The 24,539-nt window shown below is 38.5% G+C and overlaps 1 protein-coding gene across 5 annotated transcripts; it reads right to left on the reverse strand.

Annotated features, from left to right (window-relative positions):
- Positions 1 to 234: 234 nt before the first annotated feature.
- On the reverse strand, positions 235 to 24,492 carry SLC35A3 (solute carrier family 35 member A3). 5 transcript variants are annotated; one of them, XM_040611104.1, is made up of 9 exons: positions 24,294 to 24,485; positions 14,646 to 14,766; positions 12,053 to 12,251; positions 11,005 to 11,159; positions 10,800 to 10,922; positions 9,502 to 9,673; positions 6,216 to 6,334; positions 5,568 to 5,701; positions 235 to 3,328 (listed from the first exon to the last, which is right to left on the reverse strand). In XM_040611104.1, the coding sequence occupies exons 3-9, from the start codon at positions 12,237 to 12,239 to the stop codon at positions 3,238 to 3,240; spliced, it is 981 nt and encodes a 326-aa protein (XP_040467038.1). In that variant the 5' UTR covers positions 12,240 to 12,251; positions 14,646 to 14,766; positions 24,294 to 24,485; the 3' UTR covers positions 235 to 3,237. The 5 variants fall into 5 exon arrangements, with proteins under 5 accessions (XP_040467038.1, XP_040467037.1, XP_040467041.1 ...); XM_040611103.1 differs by lacking the exon at positions 14,646 to 14,766 and having other exon boundaries at positions 24,294 to 24,484; XM_040611107.1 differs by lacking the exons at positions 14,646 to 14,766; positions 24,294 to 24,485 and adding an exon at positions 15,298 to 15,449.
- Between the last annotated feature and the right edge of the window lie 47 nt (positions 24,493 to 24,539).

Genomic DNA, 24,539 nt, shown 5'->3' on the forward strand with positions numbered 1-24,539 from the left:
TATTTAAATAAAATTCTGCTAAGTATAGGTTAGCCTTCTAAATGTACAATTAAACTAACAAATCCATTGCCTAAAAGTCAGAAAAACAGTTCAGAAAGGTTTATTTTCAGAAAGTTAGACACCTACAGATTGCTTTTGGGCAAACTCAAAGCACACTATACCCTACCTACTCCCCAATGCTCTGTGCTAGCTATGCTTCTTTGGTTAGTTAATGAGTTATAGACTTAAAACAGCTTTTTTTTTTTTTTTTTTTTTAATTTTTAAAATCCAGATACAAAAGTATCTCAGTGTGAAAATGTGCATATGCTCTCAGATTGCAAAGGTTTCAGAAATCAGTAAACCCTCCCCAAATCCCTTCTGTTCTTAAGAAAGGCATGCTGTCTTCCCTCTGTCTAGAATAATGCTTTTCAGCCTGAAGAGCTTCAGACAAGAATCCTTCTTTCTCCTGTTCAAGGGCTAAGGAAAGACAGCTAAAAATGCAAATTTCTATTTCCTTTACAGCAACCAGCATACAAAGAGTTCTATCCTGCTACTGAAAAACATAAGGGAACCGCCAACTGAAAGCAGGGAAGAGCATGTCACTGCTCTATGGACAGGAGTTACTGTTCCTTAGCATAGTAGATACATTGTTTTCCAGAGCTGTATGACATCCTATTCAAAAGCAAAGAGCACACATTCCTGTTCTTTCCTTTAAATTAATCCTTATTAACAAATATTGACAGGTGCACCTGAAATATTAAAACTGGGTTACACGTAACACTCACCACATTGCTGGAGTTTTATTTGGCCTATTTGGTCCCTTCCTGTGCAATCTGCTTTAAAGTGTTCTCAACCTGCTGCTTATGTTTTTTGGAGAAATTCCTCAAGGAAGTAACCGATAACATCGCCTGAACATTTCCACTACTGGCATTCACGGAATCCGAAGCATTATCGTGCAGGCTAAACCCCAATTCAGGTATTAATACCAACACATCTCAATCATTTCAGTCATGCACTCCCCGTTCTACACTAAGCGATGCTGCGAGCCGCCGTTCCAAGCATACATCCTACCTCACGTTGTATTTCAGTGGCGAAATGACTAAAGGTAATTTTTCAAAGATTTTGCCACATTAAGTGTTATAGGTAAAACATTGAATATTAACAGCGAATGCCAATTTAAGGGTAGTACGAGATCGTTTTGACTAGCAAGTAGCACAGCTTCTGCAGTTATGGCATGCTGGCACAGATTCACAGTTCACAATGCTTAGCAAGCCCTTTGCGTTAACTCTGAAATTTCTTTAATGCCTTGTTCTGATGCAATAAATAAACAAAACGTCGATATCCCTGTCATTGCCAATAGAAGGAATACACTATTTTTATTTGGCTGATGTAAGTGGAATTTCTTCTTTTCCACTTAACATAATTAAAAAAAATATCTCAGAGCACTCTTACAGATTCTCCTTGTCAATCCACCACTAAAATGTAGAAGAGAGGATGAGGTACTTCGGTAAACATTTTAAACCACTTCTCTCTTAATAACGTGTTCACTAGCACAAAACAGAAGCGAGAAAGTGCGTAATGTGGGGAAAAAAAAAATTGTACATTTTTACCACTTGCCATTCTACAGGTAAGGGACTACCGATGTGTTTTTGTATAAATGTGTACCTTTACAAGTGTAACACGTGGATAAGTCGTCACTCTACATTAATACCTATTGTGAATAGGTCCCCTGAAAACAAGACAGCTTTTTTTGTTTATAAGTTCTAGCATTTCTTTTTTTGGTGTTTCTGCCTATATGCAAATACTTCAACAAGTGAAGTGTTCTTAACAGTCTAACTGATCAAAGTTCTAATTGCACCTAGGTTTCTTTGTGAAGTTTGTTTGTTTTTTTTTGGTTTAAGTCAGAAGAACAGCATGCTTTTATATTTACCTATTGCACAATTAATTACTTTTTCATTATGTTTCCTATTAAAGTAATTCCACTACTAGACTGAACAGCTCCAGAGAACCCATTTTGGTCTGTTGGCTCAAGGACTCCCAGAACAAAACAGTAAAAATAATAAAAAACAATCTCTAAGTAAGCCATTACATAGAAATGTACTGAAAAAGCCTTGGAGAGTTCATGAGTAAACAACACTGATTTAAAAAACACCTCTGTAATCAAGTACAGTACAGTATACAGATGATATACCATAATAGCTCCAGATGGAGCTGTTACAGACAACAATAATGCATTTAAAATGTTTATTATGGGCTTTTTTTTTCCTTTTTTTTTTTTTTTTTTCAAGTTGTGATTAAAAAAACCCTCAGAGGATACCTAAAGCATAAAAACTACTTTAAGGGTTCTACCAAAAAGTTGATCTGTAATCAATAAAAATAAAAAGAATGGACATTACATCTGAGCAAGCACTCCATCATAACTCTACTCTTAGTAGCAGGTTAGTGCAGCAACCTCCAGCCTGTGTTCACAGAGTTAGTGTATCTGTTGGAAAACTACAGGCTACCCTGATGAAGGTTGGAGTATCAACACAGATTTCCAGCTTTCACTCTGAATTTCTCCCTTTGTGTACTTAGGTGAGAATGTTAACATTCATACAACAGTTTTATATAAGCAACAGAATTATAATATACTTTAATAACAGATTTCTGTTATTAAAACAGCCCTCAAAATATAAAAATATTTGATATTGTGAAAGTGTCTTTCAATCATACTTCAATCTTCACAGTTTTAATATGGAATACATAATTAGAACCATCACTTCAGAACTACGATGTGTATTCAGCTGACTTCATGTAAATAGACAGTTAAAAACATATTTACCAATATTAAATATAGTCAAATTGCAAAAACATACAATCTGACAATGTTGTCATGTGCTCTTTTAAAGAGTGCATAGGATATACTTCTGCAGCAGTCAATACAGTAAATTTTTTTGATGCAATCCCAGTCAAAGCTGTAAACATTCCTAATTGCAGTTTCTTGGAAACTTTTTGTTCCTTTCAAGTTTTTATTAGCAAGTTGCACTGGGTATTCCCCGCTTTTTTTTTTTTTTTTTTTTTTTTTTTTTAAATCAGTTACAGACAGTATCATCATCCACCTTTAACACCTCTGGCTGTTCAAAACTACTCATAAGCATTTCTTCAATAGGTTCAGGGTAGTAATCCTTTCCTTGCAGCGCACAATGACACCTCCCACATGCCATTGTTAGCAAGGCCCCCAATGCATGATCTTGAGAAGCAGGTTGATGAGGAAGTCTGCTATGCCTTAATGGGATTTCCTGCAGGTTTGGGATCATAACCATATAGGAAAGTAGCTGCTATTACAAGGACGGCTCCGAAGAAAAAGACGCTGAATAGAATAGAGATGGGGTGGGGGGAAAAAAAAAAGCTCATTTTAGTTGATGCAATTTTATTTACGTAATACAATTAAAGAAAGGAAATTTTTCCTGTGGGAACACACAAAGATAAACTATATTCATCCGATTTATGAAGAACAAAAATTTGAGCATATGTATTATAGAAGGATGCAGGAAGAAATCGAAATAAGAAACTTACAGCCTAAAGTATTGTATCATACTGACCTATTCTGAAAATGAAAGTTATAGTTTCATGGAATAATTGTCAAAACTTATCAATCTTTTATTTACCTTTTTTCTCTTGTCTAAAGCTCTGTGCGAAATGCAAGCAGAAGCTAAAGAAATGCAACTACCGTGGTTACCCAGCCACTTTCAACATCTTACAAGCATCACGTTGTCAGAGTTGTGTTCACTTTGAAGTCCAAAACTTATGTCAAAACAAATTACTGCTGCCCAAGAACCAGTTTGCAAATCAGTATAATCTGATTTTTGGCAGATACATAAAGATTTATGTAAGGAAAAGATAATACAGGCATCTTTTGTATTGTGACATATGGGCCTTTCAAGTTGTTTTTATAGTTACAAGTCTGAAACAAAATATCCAAAGCCAACAGACAATCAGTACACATTTTAGAAAGAGAACCTTGTCATAAAGACATGACAATGTTGACAATTTGATCTTCTGTACCAAATGCTAAAAAAACTGTGGCGCATGTCAGGATAATCCTTCAGAGAATACAGTTAGCCTATTTCTGGACACGATCCACTGTAACACATTCAAGCACTTAAGTACTTTACATCTATTATCTTAATCAAAAGTGTTTGTTGAAGTGACAGAAGCAATTATGCAGTTTCAGTTCAAATAAATTCAGTTGGCATAAGCAAGGTACTAAAGATTGATTAAGTCAAGTTAACCAAGTTCTATTAAATGAGATGGCTTCAAGTTCAACATGCTGCTAGTTAGCTCCATCTCGTTTAATTATTTACCACTGTTTCCATTTTCACCATGTTTGCAGAGGCCAGTAAGTTACTTATTAATTTTCCATTTCAGCATACAGAAATTCTTAAACCACTTCATAAATTTGTTTTAATAGGACAAGTACAGGGCTACTCATAATTCAAGTTCAATGTCCTTCACTTCTTAAGCCTAAACAGTTGTCACACTTCCTTTTTTTTGAGCGTTTAAGCGAAGTCCTGCTAATATTGCAAATACTACTTTTAGATTAAAAGATGTTTCTTTGTATCAGATACAATTTTCATATCGGATACAATTTTTATATATAATTGTATTCAATTCAATACATTGAAGAATATAAAAATATTCTTCAAAATATTTTTACGCTATAAGTACGTGTAACATATGTGAGGAGCGTAGGTTGATTCTAAGCAAAATCCTATTCATGTATCTGAAAGCTGGAACTTCACTTCTACAGTCCATACATTAACGTGCACTGCCAAGACAAGCTCTGTTCAGAACAAAACCTGCAGCGCACAGCACTACTAAGATCCGATTCACAGAACATGACGACACAGTGTGCTGTGCCTAGAAGCACACAGCAAGCATTTTTCTCTCACCCTTGGATGAGCGCTTTCACTAATAAATATTGCCTTTGGGCTTCTGGGTGTCCTGAAGCAACTAATTGCTGCAGCGCAACTTTCACACGTGTGTGACTGCCGCTAGCTCTTTTAGAGAATGTTTTGAGACTGGTTGAAAACTGGTATAGAAAGGTTACCACTGCTATCATGGTTCAGCCGTAACTCCTCCTGCAGTGCGATGGCTCGCGGAAGCCCTGTCCAGGAGGAGGCTGAGGAGGAGGCAGGAGGCCAGTCCCGTGCCAGGACACTGCCCCGGAGCCAGCCGTGTGCAGACTGGCTGCTGTGGGGCACTGCTGGGCACGGGGAGGGAAAGAAGAGAAAGGGGCAGCGAACTAAAACAGCCTGCCAGGTTTGTGTCAGTGGTTTGTCAAAGGCCAAGACATGAGATTCAGTTATTCCTCACCTGTGTGTGTGTGTATGTACACCTCACAGAAAACTTAATCTTGCCCAACTATACTGAAAAAATGGTATGTTATGAAACTAAACTTTTATCTGCAAGCTGTATCTCAACATTCTGGAAGTGCTGCTTGGAATGTTGGGTTTTTTTAAATTTACTTTTGCAGTTTCACCTGGTAAGCATTACGTTTTCAACTACTTTTTTTTTTAATTCCAGCATACATGCAAAGTAATTCTTACCTTGTAGGGACAAAATCTTGCAGCCAGAAATAGGAGATCAATGTTGACAGTATAATAGAGAGAGAAGTTGCGAATCCCTTTAAAATGTTGTCCGCATATTTTATAACAGCAGCAATTACCAGCCCTCCAAGTGCCTGAAAAATATTGAGGTTTGGATTTGCAATCTGGTCATTCCACTGAGAGCGTCTATTGTAACAACATGCTTTTACTTTAGGAAAAGCTTTTGTCTATGTTTAGGAGCATTGCATTTATTTTCTGTTATGGATGTTACTGTTGAACATAAATAATATTGGAGTTATTGTTCTTTCCTCATTAAAGAAATTGCTGATCATATTACCATTATTAAATTAGTGGCAACACTTGTGCTATACATTTTTAGCCACAGGAGGAAGGGCACATATATAATTTTTTTTTTAACATTGCAAAAGAAATAACGCTTGCACGCTTTTATGTTGCACAATACTTAGTCATATACATTCTATATACTTTGCAGATTTTTATTTAGAGGTTTACTCTGATAGCGATAGATCACACTTTTGACTATAGAATTCTCAGTAGCTTCAATGACACCCATTAGTTTCCCCAGTCATTTACAGAAGAGTAAATCCCAAGTGCCTTCACAGAAACACGTGATACAAGGTATCTCACCTGCAGAACAACAACTACCCAAGTAAGCTTATTGTATCCTTGAAAAAATCCATTCTTTGACAGTTGTTCTCCATCATAAATGTATACACCCATCAGTCCAAATATGCTACCAAAAAATCCTGAAAGTACAAGATCGATTTAAAAACTTCAGGTGAAAAACATGCAAACAGGTTCCTTGTCCTCAAGGACTGCTCACATATTTCTGATTTTAAAATAGGACTACCACTTGCAATACCATGATGTTCAAATGCAAATCAGTTCAGAAAGATTTCTTTTTAAAGTCCTTTTCCACACATATAACAAGTTTTGTCTGTTTCTGTTAGGATATTCGTACATACTGATCTTCCATTGCTTTCTACTGGGATGGGGTGATTTTTGTTTACGGCCTACAGCAAAGTTCACTTAAACACAATTTCAGTTCTCCTGAAACTAATTGTGACCGAAGGCTGAAGTCACACTATAACCTGGAGAGGAAAACAGGGACAACATTCAGTGGAGGAACTGGTCTCTGACATAGCAACAGCAGAACCTGGCAGTTCACCAATTCAGACAAGGATCTTAGAAGTGGGATTCTTCTGAACCAGTCTCAATTCCAATGAATGTTTACTAGTAGAGACTTAATGTCAAAAGAAAATGACATGAGATTAATGAGTTTGGGATTTGGTGAGTATAGTGTTCTTCTAAGGAACGGGAAACTTTTCCTCATCCCCTTCAGGCATGGAAGTAATGCAAGCACCTCCTCTGTGACTGATGCAGGCTCCAGTCCTGAGCAGGAAAGGGGGAAACATTTTTTCCATTCCTTTTCTATGAAAAGATTACCTGTATTTTCACCACATTTCTTTGTATCTGAAAAGAGTGGCATCGTTTTGAACAAAATAAAACCTTCTGTTTGACAAGAAAGAATTCTTTTTGTAGACACGATTAAAAAAATCAGGTTTCATTCAGATTAAACCAATTACTTCTATTTTCCAATTGATCTGCTAAAATAAATACAATCAACTATTCATACATCCCTAATATGATACTAGTATGCATTTAAAACTGATTTTTCAACAATTATGCAAATATATTTTCCAATTTTTTCTACAGTTCTAATAATTCTCTATGGATATGATGATGAAAATCAGGTTGGATACACATTTTTGGTTGTCTGTGTTTTAAGAAAAGCTCTATTTCAAAGCTCTTGATTATGACTGACTTGCTCCTGAATGATACAATGTCTTAAGTGGGCAACTATCTTGCACTTGCAGAAAGGATACACTAATGTATTTTTGAAATTGTGATTTCATGTTTTAAATATTTTCCAAAAGCTGTATCAGAAAACATGAAAAAAACCACCTTCATTTTTGAACTGAAAACATACTCTACTGATTTTTTGTATAGAGGCAAATTAAGCTCACTGACAATAAATAAATAAATGAGTAAATCAGGTGATTAGATTCTCACTACTGTTATCAGACATTTATGTCTTCATATATCACATTACCTTGGAACAGTTTGTGTTTAGATGCAGGCTATACTGATCTCACTGTTTTCACAAAGCAATTACTGGAATATTCAATATATGATCAAGCCAACTATCAAACCAGCAAACTCATTTGTTTTCATACATCCTTTTGCACAATGTAGAAAAATCTCAAGAATGTTTTGGAAGTGATCACTGATTTTTCAAAAACTATGAATGTTTTAATTGGAAATTTTTTCAGATATCTGCATCGTTGCCCACCAAAGTGCTTCTAGTATGGAAATTGAGAGTAATAATAATCAGCTTTCCTTCGCAATGGATTTTACATTGTAGCTCTAACCAGAGTGCCAAATCCTACCTTAAATTTTGGATCCAGCCCCAGCTACCCACCATTCTCTGCCTCCAAAATTCCCCAACATAACCTTTCCTGTTGTATCCCCTTCACCTTGTTCAAGAAAACCTAGTTTTAATATACACAATTTCAACAAATACTAGCAGATAGTACAGGGTTTGATCCCCTTCTCTATCCTCAAGTTTCAAAACATTATGGACATGTAAAAATACTAAAATACAACCAAATGCAGTTCTGCATTTTTAAGTGAAACCATTTCTAATTAAAACACACCAACAGGAAAAGAATGGAAAAAAACATTGCTTGTCTTCAGACATTTTTGACCATACCAATTTTTGACCAACTATCTAATTACAAAAAACCAACATCTCTTTTTTTATGGGACTTCATTACATTCTACCAGACTGAGTCCACAGCCCCAAAATCATCCTCATGACTTAATTCTACAGTACTGTAGATTTGATCAAGAATCTGTTCTAAGGTGCTGGGAAGTTCAAATTCTGTTAAAAGCATTTATTGAAATATGCAATAAATAATTACTGTCTACATGTGAAGACTAGAAGGATCCCTTTAGAGAAAGAAGGGCAACTCCAACAATAAGTTTTGTTTCTGTTGCAAAACTGGAACAGAAAGATATTGCTGATGTCCATTTCCAACCCTATAAACTGGACAAGATTGCTTTGAAGCAAGGGAAAACTCATTCAGGAAAATGGATCAACTCTGTCACCATCAATATCTAGGGTCTAGAAGACCCAGAACTACTTTGGAAATAGAAGGTATTCTCTTACTGATAGGTGCGTAATAGGTAAGGGCATTATCATAGTTAAGATGAACTGGTTTTTGTGTATGCCTCTCTCCAGTGGTTATACAGACAACCAAAACAAACTGACCTTTGTACTGAAATAATAATAATTAATTATCTCAACTTTATTCACGAACAAAGCAGGGTTTTTTTTGTATTAAAAGTGCCAACCAATAAAAACTGCCTATCCAGACACAGGAGAAAAAAAAGTTAATTTTAAAACATCTCAAGACATTGACTTAGAAACATATTTTGTTTTAAGGTTCCTATATTTTCTAAAAAAAGAGGGGGGAAAAAAGGAAAAGGGAATACCTTTTTCATTTATCAGATCTTACGAATTAGCGCAAAAGACAGTAATTTGTAAACACAGGGGATACACAGAATCCTGCATAAGGTAACACTCTTTAGAAAATCCTAAATACCAATTCAACCGACAGATTGTGTACAAACTTAACAGAGACTGTTTAAGTTAAATCAAGAACTCGGCTGAGATCAGAAAGCAACTGCTAAAATTCTACCTAGCAGATTTTCTGCTCTTGGTTTTAGTACATTTATGCAGAATACTAAAACATTGGTGATATTTTTTATTTTTATATATATTTTTTGCATTTTTATCTTAATTCTTCAAAATGTAGTATCTCTAAGAGATGACTAATATTAAACTTACCAAGCTGAATGTTTCTGATCCACACAGACTGCTTAGTTTCCTTTAAAATTTTCTCAAAATAAACCCCAGCAAATCCACTAGAAAAGCACGCTATCAGAACTGCGACCAGGCCTACAAACTGAGATCCTGCTGAATGTTCCTTAGCAGCTGTTGCTTGAGAGTCTGAAGGCCACTGGATGTAAAAACAGTTATACAAAATTCACCGATAAAATCAAGTCATGAACATCTATAAAATGCACATTTGTTTTCTAGCAACAGTATGTTACTAAACACAATTACATGCTTGTAAAGTTTTCTATTTTGCACCATAAATACTTTTAAAAGACTGCAAATATTCTTGCTACATATTTGTAAGGATTAAAATTGTGCCTGAACTGGGAGGATACCTATCAACTTAAGCAGGTCCAGGATTTATTTTTTATAAGCTGGAACTGTTTCTGAATCCCAGCATGACTTATCATGGCCATTCACAGTTACCGACTTTTTACACCTGACAGTTAGTTACAAGTACAAGCACAGTTAGAAAACCACTTACACCAACACCAGCTGTCTTTAAGACGGGGTTAATTTTCTTTTGCATGTGCCCCTCTTCAGTGATTATGCAGACAACTAAAACAAGCTGAAATTTATGAAGCTAAATCCTGCAATATATCTAATGCTAACAAAATAAATGCAATGCGATAGACAAAAGCATACTGAAGAGTATGTTAATTACTGCCAGAATGTTTTGCTCTCATTTTTAATTATTAAAATTCTATAAAACCTAAAATCCTTATGTTAAAAAAAAAAATATTTCTAAGATGTACTAAAATCTGCTAAAAATTCTTAGAATAATCTCTTATCCCATGATCCTAACTTCTGAAAACTACAAACTCCTGTACCTGCACTATTTAGAACAGAGGCTGAGTTTGCCTCCTGAAAAAGTTTAAGTAAATTTGCCATGCTGCAACCATATCTCAAGACAAGCAGCAGGACTGTGGTGGCACGGAACACCTATGGATCCCTGATGTCTGAAGAAGTGTGCTGATAAATACTGCTATCGCTGTCATTTGCAGGTTGCTCCACATGCCCTGTCACATTCTACAGTAGAGCAGTGGGGCACAAAAGAGGTGTCATCTTCTGCCTTTGAACCATTTCTGGTGTCCTCTAGCCCTGGCCAGTTGTGATTCATAGTTCCTGACCATATGCTGGTGCTCGTGTACAGCTGGTACAATCTGAAAGCTGTATAATCAGTATAGAAATCCATGTTCCTTGAGTAAACACATTAAACAAATACAAACTACCTGTTAAATATTTACCTGCACAAATGCCACTCCTGTCATCAATATTACTAATGAAAGCCACTGGTACACACCCAGTTTCTTGCTCAACATGGACACAGAAAACAACGCTGTTGTAAGAATTTTCAGTTGATATGTAACCTAGAAGAACCCAGAAACAGTTACTACCACATAATTTATAGGGTTTATTTGAAACTCACAGAGAAATTCAAATGCACAGTACCTGGTATGTGGCTGCATCTAGGTTTGACAATGCTACATACAGCAAGTTATTTTGAAGAGTATATATTCCTGAAGGAATAGCAAGTTTAAGAGTTTCCATGGGCTTATTAAGGATTTCATCATGTAGCACTCTGTTCAGAGTCCGTAAATTGCACTCTACCCAAAGAAACAATAAAAGAAATAGACATTCACTAAAAGGAGAGGAGGGAAGAAAAAAAAAAAAAAAAGAGAAAAGGAGGGGATAGCAATGTTCTGTTCTTAAAGACTGTTGCCCCCTTTTTACAGCTATCACTGCTACCAATCAAGACCTTCATGAGCCTCATATATGCAAGGAAAAAAAGGCTGCATAGTGTCTTCCTATAGCCTGGAATATCAGAAATAGAACAATTATTCAAAATAATTTAGGTAAAATTTATCAAAAGGCATCAATATTTGAAGATGACATATTAAAGAGCATCACCTAAAAAGTGCACATTTAGAGCCTAGAGTCATCAATATTTATGATATACAATGACATTTTTAAGCCATCGAAGATCAAACCTATATGTCAAGGAACTGGATAAATTCAGTATAAAATTTACAAAATCAGAACTAAAATAAATCTGATTATACTTTTTTGAGCTTAAAACTGTGCTTCTTCCTGTAATAATGAAACTGATTCCTCACTTCTACATCTGCTGTTTATTATAGTCTTCTAAATTATCATTCATGCTTTGAACACTTAAAAGCTTTTCATTTTTTCCCACTTCTACATATAAATTCATTAAAATGCCTGAGCAAACACAAGCTTCAGGCTGTTAGTAGAAAATTTATCCTTGCATTCCTCAGTATCCCCATTCTTTAAAGAGAACTCTCTTCAACAAATGCACAATATCTTGTATCATGTGTTGAGGAGTGAAGTATGATTAGGTCCTTCCAAGACTATTTCTTACATGAGGAGAAGGAAAAAGCTTTGTTGTATGCCTGTACTCACATGGCTGCTTTGCAGTTGCCACTACAATACAGCATATTGATTAGGAAAATTACTTGGTGCAAGATTTGACACATACTGCTGTCTTTGTAGACCAATAGAACGCAGGCCAAAATCTTCAGAAGTTCAGCAATAACTACTGCAGTAGAGGATAAGTAACGAGGTCCTTCTTCTTTCAGTGTCCGAGAATAACGCATGGTCAAGACTAAACTTGTGGTTTGGAAAACCAGGATGCCCAGGGAAAGGTATTTTAAATTCGTAGACATTTCTTGACTTTTCTGAAACAGAAAAAAAAAACCAAACAACTCCGAAACCCAGGCTTAGAAGGTGATATTGCAGGTAGATGTTTCACTTGGGAATCAGCATATTAAAAAAAGTTACGCAGGGAGTTCAGCCAATGGAAAACGGCAAACCTAATCCCATATTTAAAATGAAAAAGGAGATTAACACTTGAAAAATGTTTTTCAAATACATGATTACAAACGGGGAGGCATATCAGAATATTAGGAGAAATGATAACTAATAGAGAAATGAAGTATATCTTATCTGTAATAATAATAAAGGACTACCAACTGGCAATTAGCTTTCCAATAACTGGTTTCACAGAAGAAATCTCCCAAGTTAAACCAATGATGTATTTCCTTATGCATGAGAAGGCTCAGAAGGTATTTTCAAAGCAAAAAAGCCCCACGCTGTGGTACTGCAGAATGCCCACTACCCTGGCTGCGATGAGCTATTCCCAGCATGAGGAGATATTCCTGTTCTTCCACCTGTCCAAAGTTTTTCAGGTTGCAGTCTCGGCCTTGCCAGCTGACACAGCTCCAGCACAAGACAGGCTGATGGTTGGGCTGCTGTAACTGAAAATGAGATGTGTGCCTGACACTGAAGGAAAAGGAGAGTTGTGGGAAAGCAGGGTGGGATAGGAAGACATGGGATGGAGGAGCTGCAGGGGGGACAGCACTAAACATGTCCTGCTGATTATCCTGCTCAGAAAAAGATTAGTTGAATACAGATGACTAGGTGACTGCACCTACTTCCTCATGCTGCACTGACTCTCACAAACCTCACTGTAAAGGTGTATCATCCTCATCCCTACCATGAAATTTCACCAAGCTTTGCCTTTTGTCACTAATTAAAGCATTAATTCAGTGTAGGAGACTAACAGAGAAAGCAATTCTCATTTTGCAAGCACAATACATTACAAGGAAATTTAAAAATGCATCACCGCTATTATATATCCATATGCACAGAAATTAATGCTTCCTATAAAAAATTAACAACTACTGCCTTCACTGCCCATGTATTAAAAAAAAAGCAGTGTTCTACAATGCCAAAATAAAATCAAATCGGTAATTAAAAGTTAACAAGTACGTCTTCAAGTGAAAGAAAACCAGTAACAAGTCAAGACAATAGAGCGGTTCTCACTTTTAGAAGTCTAGAGATGGCATAAGCAGTCTATGCTTATGGATACATATGCCACAGCTGCCCCTATGCCTGTTTTACACCTACAGGCACACAATTTTTGACTCATTAACTACCTAGTTTTGTACACAGTGCTGAAGGATGTGCTGCTGCCTCTAAATATTTGCAGCTGAAACTGAAGCTGTTTCCTGCTGACTGCGTTTCTCTCACCCAAGATGCATTTCATAACACCTTTCATTACTATTTTTTCAGAGATCTGGAGAGCTATGCTATTCAAACATTTTTGACTTGTCTTTATCTTGTCTCTAAGCGTTAATAGATTTTTTTTTCCGGTCAAGTATACAAAGTCAAATTAATACCTATATGGCATGGATTCTTCAGAGACATTGCAGTAACCTGCAAACAAGTATGAATTGCCAACAGCCACAGAGAGATGAAGTACATACTTGTATCCTACAAAACAAAATTGTTTACCTCAAGATTCATATGGCTGTAAAAATATCTGTAAAAGCATATTGGCAAAGGAGGAAGAAAAAGATATCAGGACTCAGAAACTGAGGAAGAAATACACAAGGATTCCTTTAAGGAATCTTAACAGAAGAATCTTTTGAATGACCTATGATCTCATTTAACTTGCTGAAGAAACAAATAATAAAGATGCAACTGCACTTTATTTATATAAATCAGACAAACGTAAAGAATGAAGCAGAAGAAAGCTGCAGACCACATTCAAGATTTGCTAATTTTTTCCACAGGTTCTGGTGGAATAATAACCCTTCACATAAGGATGTTAACGGTGGAATTACGCATCCCCAACAACAAAATGGAGAAGATCGGTTTGTCAAAGAGGAACAAATTTGAACAATAGATTTGCTACAGGTGAGAAGAAAGAGTAGAAACAGAAGAACAGTTCCCATGTAGGGATGAAGAGGGGACATGCAAGGTCAGAGATCATACTCTCTGGAAAAATACCACCAGCATAGACAAGATAGAGGGAGCAGAAGGCAAAGAAAAAAAACCTAATCCACTGAGAGAAAATACAAAACTGAACAACATAGAAAGGTCTGCCTACGTACTGGAAAAAACTAATATTTCAAAATGCACATTCATGTAAGCCAACTTGCACAAACCATTTCTTCCACCTTTTCCATCTACCTCATTTTTTAGTATGGAGACCTGACAATCTGAAAACACAAAGAGCAATCTATTGCTAAAACGAACAACACTAAATTTCATGCAAGCACACTTACAGATAAATAAGTTTTTAAACTTTCTGGTTTTCAGTTTTCAAAACGCTTCTGAACAAAATACAGATAATGGGAACACAACATCTCTCCTGAACTTGAACCCAAATTTCTGCGTTCTGGGAGCCTGTGAAGCGACAAAGGTTTTACAAACATTCAAAATTCCTTAACCTTCAAAACAGGGCACAATACCAGAAAATAACATTCACATTAATTTCTTGCTGAAGCACAACCATCTATTTACTAAGCAGCTTAAACTGTAATTTTAAAAGTAAATCACCAATACCTTGTTTATGAGCAAGTATCAAAGCATTCAGCATGAAAACATACCAACAAGCACAAGACTTTAATAAGCCCATCAGCAAAGCCAGAAGGAATACGTACCACAATATTATCTTGAACTACAGTCTTGTTTTCATTAGTAATCATGGTAAAAAAGGGAACTTTCCCCCAAAAATGTGTCTCAAAAATACGCAGGAAACATTTATTTACCATAATTCACTAAAGCAGTTTCAGAGTTTCCAAAATTCACACAAAATGGACTTCAAGTATCCAGTGTGATAGCCAAAATAAGGATATTTGTTAAAAGTTGTCCTGTCAGCGGTCAGCAAGACAGGCTTGTAGAGAACAAGTGTGTAAAGTTTTGTGGTGTACTTACAAATAGTTGGTTCACGGAGCAGGAACTAGAGTCCTGAAACTTACGTATGCCAACAAAATAACCACCCTCTGCTGAGCACACACAGTATCTTATCACCTCTTCTGGCCCCTCTTCCTTCCTTTTAAAAGAGCTGCATACCAGTTCATACAACTGTGCAAACTGGGGGATGGATCCGGAAAAGGAGCGAAATACTGAACTTCACACAGTTGAACTGTCTTCGGCTGCAGTTTCACAGCAGGTTTCGATTTACAGATTACTACCAGAGGTGTAATCAGTCTCCTCTAGCCCTAAGTTCCTGCTACCCTCATGGCAATAGACCGTGCAGTCACATACTAAATGAACAACCGTCTTCAGTAACAGCCCGCACTTTGATTATCTTAAACCCATAATGAAACGAAAGTTCCCAATGCATTTCCTCTACAGAGTTACCATCAGGCTTAAATTTTTTTTACTGAGCTTTGGACAGACTACTCAGTACTCTGCGGGATGCATCTGTTCCAAAAGCCTGATTCAGGTTTGCTAATTCAGACTGGAATTGTGAGTGGTCACATTAACTTGGTGACTTTTGAACTGTATCTTCCAGTGGGAGGTGCTAAGTGCCTGCAAGTCGGTGACTGTAATGTAGCCTAGCACATCTGTTACCTCTGTGACTAGGCTCATTGTTCTTTCATTTGTCTAGGAAAGAAAGAAAGAAAATAATTTCTATGGAGTTTATCCAGTATACCACGTAGACACACCCTACAGCCAGCAATATGGAAGGCAGGGGAAGAGGTTAAAGCCAGGTCTGTACATTAAGTCAACATACAGTAAGCCAAGACGGTATTTATGGTCATGTAACATTCGACTTAAGTACACACAGGTAGGTAGCATGCAGATGGCTACAATGTGAAGAGTTGTTCCCCTAAAAAGTAGAAATGAAGAGGACACTGGAAAGGTTTTACAGACTCAGAAAACAAAACAAACAATCTATACAGGGAATAATACCTTCAGCTCAAAGCATCATACTCTGCAAAGTCTGCAAAATAAAAATAATCTGCATCCTTCTTTGAACAGATAAAGTAGGAAATCACTTATTTCCATTTCATAATATTCATTCAGACAAAATGAACAATTTGTTGATTTTCATCTTCCTTAGTAATTAATCCACCACAGGCTAAAATTTCATACTTTACATTTTACTTTTATATCAGCCCCACACTTTCCCTCTTAAAATACTGGTAAATTCTAACGTTTGCAGATGAACTACATTAGGTCAAAGGGAACATAATCAATTTAACTTAATGAACAGCAGATGTACCACATAAATTTATTTTTCTCTACCCATTTTTAACAAAACTCACTAATATTAATCAGGATTTACTACATGAGCAACAAGATGATGATTACAGGACTTTTCTTAACCTTAAGATTTTGTCTTTTAAAGATCTGATGGTATAAACTTCTGAGCTTCTCAGCTGCTAAATATCTACAGTTACAGAATCTTGTGCAAAACTAAGGATTAGTTTATTAATTTATTCTATTCTTGAGTTTGCAAGAGGTCTCAAAATCTGACAGGATTACTTTGCTTTGAGGTATCTAAAACACTAAAAAAAAGAGAGGTCTAGAATGAAAAGTGACTTATTTATTTAAATACACTCCTTAGTTAAAATCAAGAGACTAGAGACCGTCTTGACACCATTTTCCAAAGATGGCTGGAGTTATACTGCATATTATGGAGATCCTTCCAGCAAGCATGGCCTAACCATCTGCAAGAACAAAAGAGCAGGGGCAATTCCACAGATCCAGGCACTCCCAAAATTTCACACCATGCTGACACAAATATATTAAGATAAAGTGAGCACTAAACTGTTAAGATTCCACTTCATCTAGCATCAAGTATCTAATTGTTTAGCATGTTTTAGATTCATTGAAGTTTTCAGGTTGGGGTGTCCTACATTTTCACGTATTATTTTATTAATGAGAAAGATGATAGTTCATGCACAAATGATTCAAATTTCATTTATTTGACTATGCATTTCTCCTGCCTCAATTATACTGAAAGTTCTTTCAGTATCCCAAACTATCCAGTAATCTGCATTATATTTCATTAATTCAGCCTGAATTACTAAGAAAGCTTTTCTTACAGTCACTGCAGCTGGCTTATTTATTATATTCATTAAATTTAATTTTAATGACATTTCTGAAACTTCAAAAGAATATTCGAGAAAACTTGAAAAAAAGCAATCAGCATTCAAAAAACCCTAAGCACCCAACACTATCTCAAAAAGTAGCTAACACAACAACAACAAAAAACCCGGTTAACAATGAATCTCAGTAATTCACATCATAAAAAAGGCAGGTTAAATTCACAGATGAAAATAACAACACACTCTGTCAAATGTCTGAGAACTCCACAGTAAAAGTCACGCATGCAATTAGCACCAAGTAACAGATGTGACAGGCTACATTATAGTCAATGAGTTGCAGGTACTTAGCTCCTCTCGCTGTAAGACACAATTAAGTAGTCACTTAAAACAGTTTTGAGGTACCTATGGTCATGATGTGATGTCTATAAATCAACGTCCATGTCCCACTTACCACTGGCACAACTTTGAGATAAAATGAGAGAAACGAGTGACAGAGGGAAGATAAAATTTACCACTGGTTTAGGCTCCCATCCTACAATTTACACCTCACTGGCACAGCCTAGGATTCTACACAGGCACAAAAGCAAAGGCCTTCCTAGGTGATGGCCTGGGGATGCACCATATCAAAAATAAATACATGAAGAGTAACAGAAAATGGTGAAACGAGGCCCTTCCGACAGGCTACAGGGTTAATGCTTGTATTAATTTCTGCCCATTTAGCAAAAAACTTGACATAAAAGTAACTTCTACTGGCAACTATTTCTTTACTCCTCCCTACTCTGTCACAGGGAAAGTTAAATTTAAATAAAATTAATTACTATTATGCTTCCAATCTTCCACAGTGATGGCATTATGTGAATTGCATTCCTTCCAGCCTAGCTGTGAAATGCTTTCACTTTTGACGGTCTTTTAAAGTAAAAAGCCAAGGTACAGGAGTTATTGCTATTGCTAGCTTTTATTCCATTTTATGAATAACGAGTTTAGGACTGCTTAACCAAACAAAAGGCACTTGAACATTAGTTAAAATACAAAGCCAAACAGAAACAGACAACCAGCTTCTTAAAACTGCAAAAGGCAAAGTTTGTGGGCCAGTACACCAAGTTCTGCGTCTGGGATCTGCCAGAAAATAAACACTGACTGAGGCTGCCTTAGAGAAGGAAAAACAGAGTGCAAAGTAAAGTACACTATTTCATTCCAGTGGAACACATTGGACACTCTTCCTGGGCATGTGCTTTGAAATCAGGATGGCAGATTAAAGAAACAGGATTGTGGGTTTTTATGTGTATAGAAATGTGAATCCAGTGCTAACACTACACCTATACAAATACAATAAGCTAGCAACAGAGAGGAAAAGCACAATTGGAAGGTGGAGTGAGAGCTAGCTCACAGAACCTGAAGTACCTATTTTTATAACAACTCCTTCTAAGCTTTCACATGTACGCTGCCCTCTTTCCTGAGCTGGCTAACACACAAGTAACGTGATCCTTCTATAACACAACTACATTCCTCAGGGGAAAGTTCTGTTCCGTAAATCTTCTTTATATTGGACTAAATGTAGCCTTCTTTTTACCAAAAGCAGTATCTAATACTATGTATAGAAATAAATGGATGGAAGGAAATTCATACCGTTCAACAAGGCCAAGTGCAAGGTCTTGGACATGGGCCAGGGCAATATCCAATACCAATACAGACTGGGAGATGAATGGATTGAGAGCAGCCCTGCTGAGAAGGTCTTGGGGTACTGGTGGATGAAAAATTGGACTGGAGTTGCCAATGTGCGCTTGCAGCCCAGAAAGCCAACCATATCCTGGGCTGCATCAAAAGAAACATGGCCAGCAGGTCCAGGGAGGCAATTCTCCCCCTTTACTCTGCTCTCATGGGATTCCCCACCTGGAGTACCGCATCCAGATCTGGGGCCCCCAGTACAAGACAGACATGGCCATGTTAAAATGGGTCCTGAGGAAGGCCATAAAAATGATCAGAGGCATGGAGCACCTCTCCTGTGAAGAAAGGCTGAGAGAGTTGGGGTTGTTCAGACTGGAGAAAAGGCGGCTCCAGGGACACCTTATTGAGGCCTATTCAATACATAAAGAGAGCTTTTAAGAAAGAGAGAGACTGTTTACCAGGGTCTGTAGCATCAGGACAAGTGGCAATGGTTTTAAACTAAAAAAGGGTAGATTTTGATTGGATGTAAGGAAGAAATCTTCTATGATGAGGGTAGGGAGACACTGGAACAGGCTGCCCAGAGCATTTAGGGAAGCTCTGTTAGCGTTAAAAGTCAGGTTGGTCAGGGCTTTGAGCAACCTGACCTAGCAAATGCATACCCTGCCCATGGCAGGGGGGCTGGAACTAGATGATCTCTAACGGTCCCTTCCAACTCAGAACATTCTATGATTCTATGATAAATATTCCTGACAGTACTGAGGGTGAGCAGGCCTTTCCAAATCTAGGGCTGCTGAACTGGGTTATGAACAGGATTCTAAGTACATACAAACATTTTAACTGCCAAATTCAGACTGCTATCATTTAACAATGCATTTCTTCCCCCTCCCCCCCATGTAATCCTTCATGCTTGTGTATTTTTTTTGTTATAAACATTTCTAATAATTTTAAATCTTGTATTTCTCACTTTAAAATGTCACTATTAATGTCTTCCATCTTCCTCATACTTGATACAGGTTTCCTCTTTGTTCCCTCTCATAAGCTACCTATACTTGTCAGCTGTTCCTCCCCAAGTACATGGCACTTCCCAAATAAACCACTGCAAATCACTTAATTTTAAAACTTATCTTGCTCTTCCTTTTGCTTTTCAGTTTGTTACTCACTCTTCCTGCTGGATACAAAAAGTATTAAGTACCGTTTGGAAAAAAATAAGTAATGTTTTTCTTAGAGCTTGTATTCTTCTTCAGAAGCATATTAAAAGCAAACCCTCTAGCACAGTTTTTTCCTTACTCTTCCAGGAGAAACTGAGTAACAAAGATTTTTTCATGTGAAGCTTTCCTTTGGGCAATATTTCCAATTTCTCCATTTACATTTAAAAAATTCTTAACTGGTGAAAAATAAAAACATCACTGCATTCAAAGAATATTTTCATAACAAGGATATCACGCACAACACAGTAGAAAACTGGTGGACCTTGCTGCTGCAACATCATCTAGCTCCATACCCCAATCCTACCTCGGTGTGCTGTCTTTGGCTAGGATAGAGCTAATTTTCTTCGTAGTAGCTAGTATGGGGCTACCTTTTGGGTTTGTGCTGAAAACAGTGTTAATAATACAGGGATGGTTTAGTTACTGCTGAACAGTGCTTAGAGTCAAGGCTTCTTCTGCTTCTCACACCACACCACCAGCGAGTAGGCTGGGGGTGCACAAGAATTTGGGAGGGGACACAGCCGGGACAGCTGACCCCAACTGACCAAAGGGGTACTGCATACTGTATAATGTCATGCTCAGTATATACAGCTGGGTGAAGGAGGGGATATTCGGAATTATGGCATTTTGTCTTCCCAATTAACTGTTATGCATGATGAAGCCCTGCTTTTCTGGAGATGGCTGCCGATGGGAAATAGTGAATTAATTCCTTGGTTTGCTTTGCTTGCATGCGTGGCTTTTGCTTTACCTATGAAACTGTCTTTATCTCAACCCATGAGTTTTCTTACTTTTACCCTTCTGATTCTCAATCTCATCCCACCAGGGAAGAGTAAGCAAGCAGCTGCGTTGGGGCTTAGTTGATGGCTGGGGTTAATCCACAACATTTGGCCTTTTTAAAATCATGCAGAGGCTTTTCAGCACTGTGAAGTACACTTATGCACAGAGCAGTTACACATTAAACTGTAACTGCTAGAGACCAACCAATGATTTCTTCTCAGCTTTGCTCCAGACACCTAGTTTTTTGCCAGGGATAGTGGAGGCTTTATTAGTCATTCATTAGTCTATCACCCAACCAGGAAATTCCACCAAGTCTAACACAGGCAATGCAATTACCTATTAACTAACATCTAATTTCAGAGAATGCTATAAACTGCTTGGGACTCGGGTAAGATTTTCTTACAGGTTGACAGAAAACCTAGCAGAAAGGGAATGTAACACTGCTGACTTTCTTTTATGACCTCATAAAGGTTGTGTGTTTGTTTTCTTTTGTGGGGGGAAAAAAATCACCATTCTAATCTATGTATCAGACAGAAGCTGGGCACGGTGAGTCTTAAATGTGAAATCTGTGGCTAAATAGCCTTTAAGCCCATCCCACCCCCTTCACACCAACCCTAAGAACCTAAAGATAAGATTTCTTTGACTGATGAGAATTTGGTTTGATTAACGTTAAAGAAATCACATACTGAGTATGAATATTCAGTGTTCAGGAAATTCAGGCCCTCACTGAGCTAAATCTAACACCAGTATTTCTTGTAAGATGAAGCTTTCAACTACGTACACAGTAGTGCAATAGTTTTATATTGACATAACAGCCCCTAAGCCAAACTCTGCTTGCCAGCATAGAAATTTGACACAACCTGCCCTAACTGCCTCTCTCTTTTTCAAATAGTACATACACTGCATTCATTGTACAGATCACTGTATAGAAAGATCCTAGTAGTCACATTCAGATTCTGTGAGCAAGGAGGTATTTGGTTCTCAGTTTTCATTCAAATGCCCATACCTCCTCAAGCACACAGGAGTGCCACGCCACGAACTGAAGCACTGCCCAAATGCAACTCCTGCAGATTATCAAGCCGATGGAGGAGCTTAAGGTACTTAAAGACTGAACACTGAACACAGCTGGGGTTCAGCTACAGCTTTCACTTCACACTATTTATGAATCAATTCTGGGTGCCCGAGACAATGCAACCACCCCAGTCAAGGTGACCTAGTTTGAGTAGAGTAACACAAACTAGGTACTACAGTGAAAATAAAGCTGTAGACACTTGTTGCAGAAAGCTAGTAACTACCAATGAAACAGCTGAAGAGCGTACTGAAGGGGTATGAATATAAGACAAGAATGTTCAAAAATTCAATGGGAAAATCCTGAACTCCTAACCGTCTTACATTATTATGCTAGATTCTAAGAGGTATAGATCTTAAAGAGTCTCTCCTCCCCTCCAGGGACACCCTCTATTGATGTGATCCAGCTGTGCAGCCTCCTAAGTTCCAATGAAAGCACTGACCCTGTGCGAGCAGCATGCACACGAGTATAAACTGAAGTAACTGATGAATAATAAGCCCAGGTGGCAAACAATTCAAGAATAAGGGAGGAATAACTCCATATCTAGCAAGCCTATCCCAAAGATCAAGTATGTGTTGCTCTCACGTAACACTCCCAAATCTGCAAATGTTTTAAGCAGACACATGTGATTTGATTTCCCTAGGTACCTGGTTCAGATGATCCCAGGCTTTTTCTTGTTACGACAAACAGCAGCATAACTAGTATAAGGAATCAGGCTGTGTAGGCAGCCTGTAGGATTGTTAAAGACAGAGTCACTTCTAACAATACATTGCTCTAGATAAAGCAAATTTGTACTTACTACCACCACAGCCTTTCCCCAAACCAGTATTTTTGCTATGCATTCTACTTCTACAAACCGGAACGGCATGCATTCCAAACCATTGGATCCTTATCTCCCAGAACTGTAATTTTCAAAGCTCTCTCAGCACCTGACAACATGCAAGGAAATCATCAGCTACAGTTTCTAAAGGAAGAGGTTATTGTAAATCAGTTTACCCACAACTATCACACCTCTCTCAAACTCACCTGCAGCCTCTAAAGAAATCTGATGTTGCTTATTCTTTTACGAAAGAAAACCACACAGACCTAGAGTCTACTCTAGCACATTATCTACACAGCGACATTTTTTGTGGGGCAGGTCCTGTCTTAACAGAAGAGTTGAACAGGTCAGGCTCAGCTCAGTCCACAAAGTGTTCAGATGAGTCAAGCGCAGTGCCTATGGAGACAGGCAACCCCACGGATTTTGGGAGAAGCAGTCCATCACCTCACGTTCATTCCAAAACCCCTTCTGTCAGTCTGCACGAACATTCTTTGAGAAGCAAGGGTTACCTTTGATCCCAACCCTCCTGTGTGGAGGCCACAATGACAGACAAGCTTCCTGCTATGGTGCTCACTCAGTTTTTGACAGGTCCACTGCATATGTCCTTTATGTTCCCAATAACACATCCCCCCATTGCAGAAAGCAGTCTCAGTCCTCTCCACACAATCCACTCAAAAATCTTTTCTCTGGTAACCCAGTCTTCCTCACTCTAATTTAAAATATAGTTTATAGGGTTCAATAAAATGAAACAACTTGGAGCACCTTTTGGTCTTTATCTTTTACTTTCCAGTCTATTTCACAACATGTACTACCTTACTACATTCACCACCTCAGCACCTCGTGGTTTTCTGACTTAATCCATAAGCTTTGCGCTGCTAGAGCATTTCGCATTTCAAAAACGCTGTACGGAACCGTGACGCCACGAAAACACGTATAAAGTGTGCATTTCTGCTAACTTCACGTGCAGCACTACACCAGGTACAGCACCTCCCCAGCAGGGCGCCGGCCGCTCCGGCGCGGAGGAGAAACCCAGCGAGTGAGCCACAACCTTCGCAGCGATGACACAGCCGCTCGCCAGCTCCGAACCCCTTCCCAACTTCGGAGCTGCCCCCCGCCCCGTACCCGCGCCCCTCCCTCTGCCCCAGGCCGCTCCACTCACGGGCATTCCCCTCAGCATCCCCTCAGCCCCGCACCGCCCTTCCCCAGCCCGCTCTCACAGACTCGCCTCCCTCCACCGCCGCCAACGCCAGACGTCTCCCCCTCCCACACCAAGGCCTCTTCCCTCGCCCACAGCCCCGGCCCCGCTCCTCCCGCTGCCGGCCCGGGCCTCCCACCTGCAGCACCCGGCCGGCGGCCCAGCTCGCCCCTCACTGCCGGCTCGGCTCCCACCAGCCACCCGCTGTTTCCGGGTGCCGCGGTCCCGTCCCGCAAAGGCTCCGGCTGCAGCCGCGGCCCCGCCCGCTCCGTTCCCAGGGCCGCGGCGACCGGCGCGCCCCGCCCGTCACGGGCCCGGGCCAGCGGCAGCCTAGCGCTCCGGCAGCGGGCGGGCCGCCTCTCATGGGCGGGTGGGCAGGGCCGCG

Source organism: Falco naumanni, chromosome 11 (genome assembly GCF_017639655.2).
Source record: "Falco naumanni isolate bFalNau1 chromosome 11, bFalNau1.pat, whole genome shotgun sequence".
NCBI lineage: Eukaryota > Metazoa > Chordata > Aves > Falconiformes > Falconidae > Falco > Falco naumanni.

Excerpts from the sequence above, each read along its gene's own strand:
- SLC35A3 (XM_040611104.1), bottom strand. The coding sequence starts at position 12,239 with ATGTCTACGAATTTAAAATACCTTTCCCTGGGCATCCTGGTTTTCCAA. Across the intron at positions 10,923-11,004 it reads TAGATGCAGCCACATACCAG|GTTACATATCAACTGAAAAT; the intron begins GTACTGTGCATT and ends GGGTTCTTCTAG. Across the intron at positions 9,674-10,799 it reads CAGGAGTGGCATTTGTGCAG|TGGCCTTCAGACTCTCAAGC; the intron begins GTAAATATTTAA and ends TTTTACATCCAG.